Genomic DNA, 10,000 nt, shown 5'->3' with positions numbered 1-10,000 from the left:
GGCCTGAGCAGGACAAAAGGGTATGACTGTAGAGATCGGTTGGAAGTGGCAGCAGCAGCAGCAGGCTCCGTTGGACCCCAGCGAGAGCGGCGAAGTGAGTCAGAGCTAATAAAAGCAAGGAGGTGGCAGACACACAGGGAAGGACAGCGGGGAAACTGACGCGAGAACCGCGAGGAACAAACGAAGAGAGCTCGAGAAGAACTGGAGACGAAACAAGAGCAGAGGAGGACAGAAGACATGGCGGAGGTGGAGATGGGACGGGCTGAGGCTGCAACGGCCGTACCTCCTTTCCTGGACGCCGGCCTGAGGAGTGGGCAGGCGTGTTGACCAATCAGGGGCCATTGTCGTGTGCGCTGCCCAGACGGAGCCGCTCATTACCCCCGCTGGACGAGACCCCCCCCCCCTGTGATGTGATGAATAAGTTTGAGGTCCTTGGCATCGTCGGGGAAGGTGGGTGGCTAACCCTTTTACCCTGGAAAGCAATAACAATGAGTGCGTGTGCGTGTTTGTGTGGGTGTGGATGGGTGGTGTGGCTCCATTCTGAACAGGTGGTGTGCCCGGCAAACACCATCACCCGACTATACAATGTGGGCCGATGCACAGCGCCCCGACAAACGGCAATACGACATATTTGTTAACCAGCGACAAGCACCTACTGATCTGGCACAAGGGGCCGGATGTTGGTGTTTTTTGGTGGTTGTCAGGGTGGTGTGCGAGTTCGCTTTAAAACAAACACAGTGATTAAAAGTCCAATGTTCCGACAAGCGGGGCCCTTGTCATAACCGTGGCCCCCCAGACCCTCTGGTCCGAGAAACATGGTGGAACAAACCCTGAACCCCACTCTGATACGTCGTCAGACAGACTGCTAGCCATATGCTCTGTTCCGTACCACACCTGGTCTGACCTTCCCATCGACACTCTGTCTGTGTTCTGCTGTTGAGGTCTCTTCGCCGTATACAGACATACAGGTTTCCTAACACTATTTGGTCATGTACTGTAGGTTTCTTAAATATATATGGTGACATAGCTCTCTTAACACTATCTGATCAAATAGGCATCTCGACCATACATGGTGATATACTGCATGTTTCTTAACCCTATATAATGATATACTGTGGGTCTCTTAACCATATATGGTCATATACTGCTGGTCTCTGGGAAGTGGGCAGACAGTTTATAGATGCTGTTTTGCAGTAACGATGCTGTGTATGTGCAATTTGCGCACACTGCTTGTGGGGCTTCAAAATGTTAGGTTAGCGCCACCTGTGTCCAATCAGTCTATGAACCATAATTACGTCATTTTTTGCTTGCGCCGGCTCGTGCAACGACTATAAATTATGTTTACGGGTCTTTGTCAGGGTTATGGGCCTTGAATTATTTTTTATTTTACTTCTCTCACCCAACTCATCTATGCTAGCTAATGCCATCCCTATGATGAATAATGGATGGAAGATTGCATTTTTTATGTATCAATTTATTTGATGGGCTTTTTGTGGCTTTATTGACAGGACAGTGAAGAGGGACAGGGAATGTATTCAGGAAGAGGGAGCATGACATAAGACAGTAGTATAAGGCGACAGGTGGGACTCCTGAGACCCTACAAGTGGTTAGCGCATGTGGCTTAAGCCCCAATGGCTGGTGAAATTTATGAACATGAAAAAAATGAAATTCAAGCTCTGCTAGTATCCATCTCCTAACCAGTGATTTTGACTCCCACGTCACACAAATTGGTGTGTAGCTGAGCCGAGTCACACCAACATACAGACCTGTCTTAAGCCGGCAGAAAATAACTGAGACCAAATGTTTTCATTTGAACTGTTAGCATTCATGCTAGCTGCCTATTTGGCTACTCTTCAAGAACAATAGGTTATCTTTAACATTGTCATTCTAACATCAGAATGGGGGGAAGGGGGAAAGTGCTCTCTTCGTAGGAAAAACCTGGAGGTATGTTTTATTCATGGTGTTGGTGGAGATAAGCACATTAACACTTAACCATGGTCCGCTTCCCCAGAATCCACCTAGTAAGGACTTCCTCCCAGCAACTTAAACACTTGAAGATAATGAAAGGCATTGCAACGGGTCCCCTGGGTGGCACTGAGCATCCGGGGGAATGGAGAACTTTGTTTTAAACAATTAAAAACCAAATTGATGCGGAACATGCTGTACAGTAAACAGTACACACACTGACGTGCTAGTGTTAGTGTATATACAGAAGTAGTGGCAGAATATGGCTTACAGATGCTTTGAAGCTGAGACACTATCAATATTAAAGTAATGGACAACAGGATCTAAAAACATAGAATAACCTGGACATATCAAAGAGCATTCACATATCACAGAGCAATTGCAATTGCAGTTCTACCCAACACCTTCTCAGGAAAATCAAAAAAGAAAGTATTAATATTCATCTCAAGGACAGCTGATGAACTCAGTGTTGGAAAGACACAGGATCGTAAGGGTGTGGTCTGAATCCCCGACGCCCGTTGTTGGTAAATTGTACTTACTCAAAGTCTGAAACCTCGTAGTTTCATTCAACTGCACCGTCGCCATAATGTGGTGGCCACATGATTGCATGGTAATTGGTTACTCGCTTGGCGATGTAGCCAGGAGGAAGAATAGACTCCACCCATTAAATCAGCGTGAAGAAATAGAAGGAAATCAATAGACTGGAATTACATGAGATTGCAATGGATTTAACCCCGGTGGAACATCATGTTCTGCTGCTTAATGCACACCTTGATGGTGTGCATTAATAGTGACATCAATAGTGGTTGTAGTGACGGATTTCAGCTGTCAATCTCGTCAAGTGTAGTTTATCTATTCAGCCCTACTAATACATTAGTCAGATATGTAACGATGTGTACAGTCATTTAAAAATTATTCGCAATTATTATTTCTGTAGAGAAATCATGAGAAAATATGCAGCCATAATCTGGCTTAAAATAAAATTCACACACACATATATCAAGGTGCTACACGACTGTACTATATTTGTATTGAGTCATGAAATCAGATGACACAACTAGGGGGGAGAGTGGGCAGGGTAGTCTACTGGTTTGGGTGTTTGACTCCTAGCTGAAAGGTTCTGGGTGTGATGCCTGTCCCCCTGATGCTATCCCGAACCTTATCCCTCCCTTCTAATTAATGACAACAGTAAGTATTTAAAACCGGATCACTGTGATTGGCATTGGACACAGCCGTCTGCTTAATTAGGGTTAGCAGTATTAACCCTATCAGCATTGTATTGTATTGTAGTGGAAATGTGTTCTTGAAGGGAATGGATCTAGGCTGGTACCACTCATGTGGTGGGGGGATTGGAGGGCGCTGCACACAGTAAAGGCCGGCCAGCATCTGAAATATGAATGAAGAACTTATGGAACACCATGTGCTAAACAGACAGCAACAGAGTAACTGTGCGTGCATGCGTGTGTGTGTGTGTGTGTCTGTGTGCGTGTGTGCGTGTGTGTGTGTGCGTGTGTGCGTGTGTGCGTGTGTGTGAGTGTGTGAGAGTGTGTGTGCGTGTCTGTGTTTGCGGGGAGCATATGCAAGCCCATATGCTACGTTGTGTTTACTGTGTCATTCCTGCATAGATTTCTTAATTCGTTAAGTAATTGATTCATTCCTTTCCAATGTTATGCCAATCCTGCCTTCCCTGCTGTGTCCCAAATAATGAATACATCAACATATCTCAATCTAACGTCAAATGTTGATCCTGTTTCACTCTCTCTAATTTTCTCCCTCTCTCTGCCCCCCCGTTCTCTCCCTCTGGTTTCAGGGGCGTATGGAGTGGTGCTCAAGTGCCGGCATAAGGTAAGAACCGTGTTCCCAGGGCTGCTGTATAAAACATGATCATGCTGTTTGTTTTTAGAGGAGGAGGCTGAATAAAGTGACAAGGCGGGGTGGCAGGGCACTACTTGCTGACATGTACACATCTGGGAAAGACTCCTAGCCCATACCTACTCCTCTAGAACCTCTTTGTGAGGTCCTGAGGTAGAGCAAGGCATGCACACACTACCAGTGTTAGGGGTTAGATTCCTATCAGGGCCACCCATCCTAGGACATAATTTTTTGTATTGTAAGACTCGATTTGTTAACAAATCCTTTATTGAACCATCATAAGACCGGGGGTTAAAGTCAGGGTTATCATGGTATCATGGTAAGATAATGACCGGCATGTTTTTAATTATCCTGCTTATTACACGGCTACAAAAGAGTCGAGGAGGGAATACACCTCACCCTCTCTAGGCCTACCTATCTCTAGACCGGTAGTCTCTCGCTCTGTCTCTTTGTCTCTCTCTCTCTCTCTCTCTCTCTCTCTCTCTCTCTCTCTCTCTCTCTATATATATATATATATATATATATATATATATATATATATATATATATATATATATATATATATATCTGTATTTATGCTTCCAGGGCCACAGAAATCCATTACAATTGATTCAACTGTCTTAATAGAACAACAGGGCATTTAAATCAATAGAGATTTAACTGTTTCTAAATTATGAAAGTAACTGAGTACAGCAAAAAGAGCTGTTATTCATAAAAGATTTGACTTTTACCACCAAAATTGATTAATCTATGCTAGTAATAGAAGTAACAGCAGCTGTAATTCAATGGAGATGTAACTGTAAAAAGGAACTAAAGGATTCACCTAGCTTGCGACAAGGCCTGTAACTCATACGAGATGTTACTGCTACCCAGTAGGATAAAGAGAATAACTGAGAATAACTAACCAAAAGGATGGAATTTGTTCTGAATTATTTACTTTAATAATCTACTCTATCTGCAGCTTAACATGCTTTACAAAATCTTTCGAAATAACATACAAATAAATCAATAATGTAATTTCCGGACTCAGCCATTGTCTAATTGAGTGTTCCATGCTCACTTCCCCACCTACCGTTCAGCCCACACATGAGGCAGCCCCATCTCCTCCGTGCCCCTTTCTGGTCCATGTCCGTCAGAAGTATGGAACATCTCACATATCTCATGCATTCAAAAGGATCTTTGCACACACCATACCTTTCCCAATTTATTATTGAATCATCTCCCAACCTCAAAGAACCATATTGTGTAGAAAACGGATTGATGTATAAGCTACAAGCAGGGTTCAGAATAGTCCAGAAGGGGTATGGGTACTTAGGTTCTGGGTTTAAACCCCAACGTCCTACCTACTCCTTAATTACATTGTAATTCACATTAACTTGATTGGGATACACACCTGGACAGAAATGCTAACTAGTAAGCATACCTAAATAAATAGGGAACATAAAATATGAGCAATTGTGTTTCAAAATGTGGGATTCAACAACATGACCTCAGAGTGAGAGAGAGAGAGAGAGAGAGAGAGAGAGAGAGAGAGAGAGAGAGAGAGAGAGAGAGAGAGAGAGAGAGAGAGAGAGAGAGAGAGAGAGAGGGAGTGAGAGAGTGAGAGCGAGAGAGGGAGAGAGAAAGTGCAGGAGCTAATGAGCTGGTAGCTAGGCAACATTCCTCAAGGCTAGCTAGCTGGAGCAGCCAGCGGGACAGCCAGGAGATCAGGGGAGTCAACGACGGAGGAGTAGGCAGGAGAAGGAAGGAACTTTGAAATGTTTATTGGGCCAGCCTGTTCTAAGCGGTTCCAAGCTGTTCTGATGCAGATTTTCTTTTTGTTTACGTCTATAAATATAACGGTTGCAGTACAGTGTATGAGATTGAAAAACTTGTTATTTTAATTTTTACAAACATTGGGGTACAAACAGTTTCCAGAATGAGTTGCAATCAAACCTAGAGTGGAAAGTAACTGCAGTAACAGTTTGTTATTGTTGGGCAACAAAATGTTTTCAAAATGTTTTGCTAGTTCACTTTTAAAATCACCATTTATTTTACTTGCATGAGGAAAATCTGAGGAATTGGCGAAATGTGTGTTACATGCTATTTTTCTTGGTTCCCACCAGGCGCGATTCTAGGTTTCTTAAACATCCGGGGCTCATCAAGCAATCGTGGGAGGACGAGATTGTTGAGGGCAGGGGGGGGGGGGGGGGCGGCGGACGGAAGGTTGAATTGTGTGTTTTATTAATATTTTTTCAAACAAAAATTGATTCGGGGCTATTTCAATTTGATCCGGGGCTTTAGCCCCGAATAAAACAGCCTAGTGACGCCACTGGTTCCCACATTCAAATATATACACCACTCTGACCCTAGTAAAGAAAGAAAGCCTATATCCAGAAATGTTGGCATATTCCTTTGAAACTTGCATGTTTCCACCTTTCAGTGCAAAACAGGCTTTGCAGAACTGCAATGCTTTTTATAAATGAGCTTGTGTTTAAAATAAGTATGTGACATTGCACAACATAGAGAGAGAGGGAGAATGTTGAAATATGTGCAACTATTATAGAGAGCTGCTGCAGCTGAACTTCCACCCTAGCTTCTCACTTCCTTTCATTTTGAACAAATCCACATCACTTCCTGTGTGATGTGTTGACGTCTACATCATCTCACAATGTCACTTTGCATCAGCGTTTCCCAACATTTGACTGGGGAGTCAGGAGCCATTGTAGGGTCGCCTGAAATGCAAATGGATCGTGAGATAAAATCGTACGTTTGGTCATTTAATAGAGAATTTCTTATTATAAACGACGCCGTTTTAAAAATAGAAAACAACAGTTATACACAACAGAGTTTTGAAAGGTGTCACAGAAGTATAAATAGCATATTATAGTCAGATAACCAACTAACTGATCAACACATCATTAGTTGGTTACCAATTAATGGTGGGACTAGGACGTAAATCAAGGGAAAAAGTTGAGTTTAAAATTGTGTTTCAGGTTCACTTACTTAAAATGTTAACGGGTTGGAGTGACAGTGAAGAATTAGCTCAGGAGGTAGAGTGGGTTGGTAGAGCGGTTTGGATGGTAACCGCAAGGTTGCTGGTTCGGCTCCTCCTAGCTGAGTGTCGTGGTGTCCCTGAGCAGGACGCCTCACCCTATTTGCTCCTGATGAGCTGGCTGTCGCACTGCGTGGTTGACTCCGCCGTTGGTGTTTGAATGGGTGAATGTCAATCAACACTGTAAAGCGCTTTGGATAAAAACCATTTACAGTTATCTGAGGTTTAGTCCATACAGAAAACCGCCAAAGGTTGGGGATCATACCAAACAATGAGGTCTGGGGACTAAAAAGGTTTGGAACCCTGGCCTTATTTGTTCAACTTTCACTTTAATTTCCTTGATCCAGTGTGTCGTTTTATTTAAAACGTTTCTCCATGCAGCCCGCCTGCAAACAATAGGACAGCATAGATCCTAGCTGCCAAGGCAAGGTGGTCATGGTGCCGTGGGATTGGTGGAGTACAGGACCGGTCTAGTACGTACTTGCACTGCACTACAAGGATCACTCTGTTTCAGAGCACCCAGTCGCACGGTGGTGGAGATTTGTAGCCGTTTGAATTCAATGCTGCTCTGACAAAGACAGAGTTGTTCCTTTCAGAGTAAAAGCACTTGGCTGACAGAACTTTTTAAACAAATATGGGAAAGGATACACCTTTGTTTGTATTCAACTGTGTTTGGTTGGCTTAATGTTTACCTGTATTATTGGAGCATTATTTAAAACAGATAATTATTAATGAATTATGTTGTATCATTTTGGTTGTTAGTTAAGTAATGTCTCGGTTAGTCATATTACTTAAAATCAGGTCATATAAAATCAGGTCATAAGTCATATTACTTAAAATCATAAAGCTAAAAATACATAAAATCAGGAATCAGCACTAAAATGCGATTGGGTTGAATACAGATCCATATATGGTTGTGTAGGTAGCAGTTAATAAGCGGGAATGGGGTGGAGCCACAATAAATGACAATCAGGGGTGACATTCACATGAATAAATCCCACCATTGTAAATTGTTTTGTAATGATAACAATTATTGTTATTGTCAAGCAAATTCACTCAGAAGTATAAAAAGTAAAAACTGTAAATTAAAGCAACAGATGTGTTGCTCTCACACGAAGGGTAATCATATATAATTGCCATAATTCCAGAGAGCGGGCGAATGCGTCTCTCATTGGCTACAAGGCTATCTCTGTGCTTCCCTGTTGTTCTGATGTAGCACGACCTTGCCGTTGATGGACGTCACTGACAATGGATTGATGGCATGTGTTCTTCTTACATAACAACTCATTTCCTCAAGGGGAGAGAGAGAAAAAGAGACAGACAGAAAGAGCGAGAGAGAGCATGAGAGAGAGAGAGAGAGATAGTGTGAGAGACAGTGAAGGAGAGACACAGCAGTAGGAGCCCTTTAGCTGGGCTCCTGAATCTGAATGGTTATTTATACTGTCTAAAAACAGGCCAGAGGAGTGAGAGGAAGGGTGTCAGAGAGAGAGAGAGAGAGAGAGAGAGAGAGGGAAGGAGATAGAGAGAGAGGAGATAGAGAAAGGGAGAGGAGAGAGAGAGAGGTTTTCCTGAAGAGAGAGAGCAAGATAAAGCATTTCAGGGAAATAGGCTCTGAGGAGGATGCCAGAGAGAGATGAAAAAGGGGGACAATTTGTGAGGGGACAGCTGATAGTTACTCTCAAAGTGGGAAGAAAGGGAGGGCGAGAGAGAGAGGCAGGCATAGAAAGTGTGAGAGAGAGAGTTGTATTCCTTTATTAACCTATTCTGTGGTTAACTGGGTCATGCCGAGGTCTGGAAGAGACATGCACGGATGCAGAGGAGACCTCGGAATAAACAGGCTTGCACGCCGCCAGCAGAACGCTCCACGGAGACCCTCGTGTGTGCTCCAGTGTGTCGCTCCCTTCAATGCTCTCCTTTACTTTGGTTCTGCTTTTGACATGAATGCACCACTTCTAAACTCTTCACGGTGTAAAGTGTAACGTGCGTTTTGAATAAAAGGCATGAACACCAGATCGTTCAACGTCTGGGTCCAGGTATCGTTGCGTTGCGTTGCGTTAGTTAGTAACACGTACGGGTCTAGAACACACCTGTTCAGCGTCTCGCCACCTCAGGCCCATTATGTGCCTCCCCCAGCGCAACACCAACCCATTGCCAACAAGCTGTCGGAGCAAGCTGAGTCTCGATCGGTTAACCAATCCGAAGCAAACACACAAAACTCTTTTTAAATCCTCTACTCGCTCACTCATCCACGTAAACAGCCGTTGTAAACTCCGGACCACCACCCAATCTCCACCCGTATGCAGTATATAGTATTTAACCAGGAAAGGCTAATTCTAAATTGAATGTACGTATATGCCTGTAGGGTAGCGATAACTCTGATATCAGGCTGAGGGCCGGCTCTGTGCCATTACCCTGTAGGGCTCTAGCTGCTGCTCAATGGATACAGCAGACCATGTTACTACAAGACAAAGGTTTGGAGTTCAGAAATCAATTATTTAAACGTACCATGTTTTTGAATCACGGACCTACTCTTCTGAATCCCATCTGAATGTCAGGGAACTAACTATGAGCATGATCATGGAAAGCGGGCACCTCTGAACCTGGGATTAGTATGTTCAGTGCAGCGCTGCCGTGCTTAAAGGCTCCTCCATCAGCAGGATATTAGCATATAGCTCTGGGCTATTTTTAGCAGCGCCTTCTCCAGCGCAAGCATCAATCGATGGTGGTCAGAGCGCCGCACCCTTCTGACGGGTGACGCAAGGCCAGGGTGAGACCACCACTACAACCGCGTTCTCTGTTGACGGCTAGCATCGGACCAAAACCCCCACACAGTGAGAAGAGGGAGCCTGTGAAGGAACAGTCGCACCATAGAGCGACGGCAAACAATGGAGAGGAGGGGACACTGTGTCGCGGTGAACCCATCCCGGGGACGTTTGGGACACTGATGTTCTGTCTGTGTATTGATAGAATATCATGCCATCGGGTTATGTAATATCATTCAACATCGTGTCTTATTTAAAACGCTTTAATTACTTTGACGATTCGTCAAATAATAATATCTTTAAATTAAATTCTGCTCGTGTCTAGCTTGACATGGCCTTACAGGGCAGGACATCGCCGGACTGTGAT

General features: G+C 43.9%; 1 protein-coding gene across 1 annotated transcript in view; it reads left to right on the top strand.

The window, feature by feature from the left end:
* Nucleotides 1–410: 410 nt before the first annotated feature.
* cdkl5 (cyclin dependent kinase like 5) overlaps nt 411–10,000 on the top strand; it is a gene marked incomplete at its 3' end in the record, with an annotated part of 33,258 nt that continues 23,668 nt past the window's right edge. Inside the window, exons 1-2 of the mRNA XM_084476083.1 lie at nt 411–450; nt 3,776–3,810. Coding sequence (XP_084332209.1) covers nt 414–450; nt 3,776–3,810 — 72 coding nt within the window. The 5' untranslated portion in view covers nt 411–413. The remainder of the gene's footprint in view (nt 451–3,775; nt 3,811–10,000) is intronic.

This window comes from Micromesistius poutassou, assembly GCF_964030765.1.
Source record: "Micromesistius poutassou genome assembly, chromosome: 12".
Classification (NCBI taxonomy): Eukaryota; Metazoa; Chordata; class Actinopteri; order Gadiformes; family Gadidae; genus Micromesistius; species Micromesistius poutassou.
This window is presented reverse-complemented; position numbering and strand designations above follow the sequence as displayed.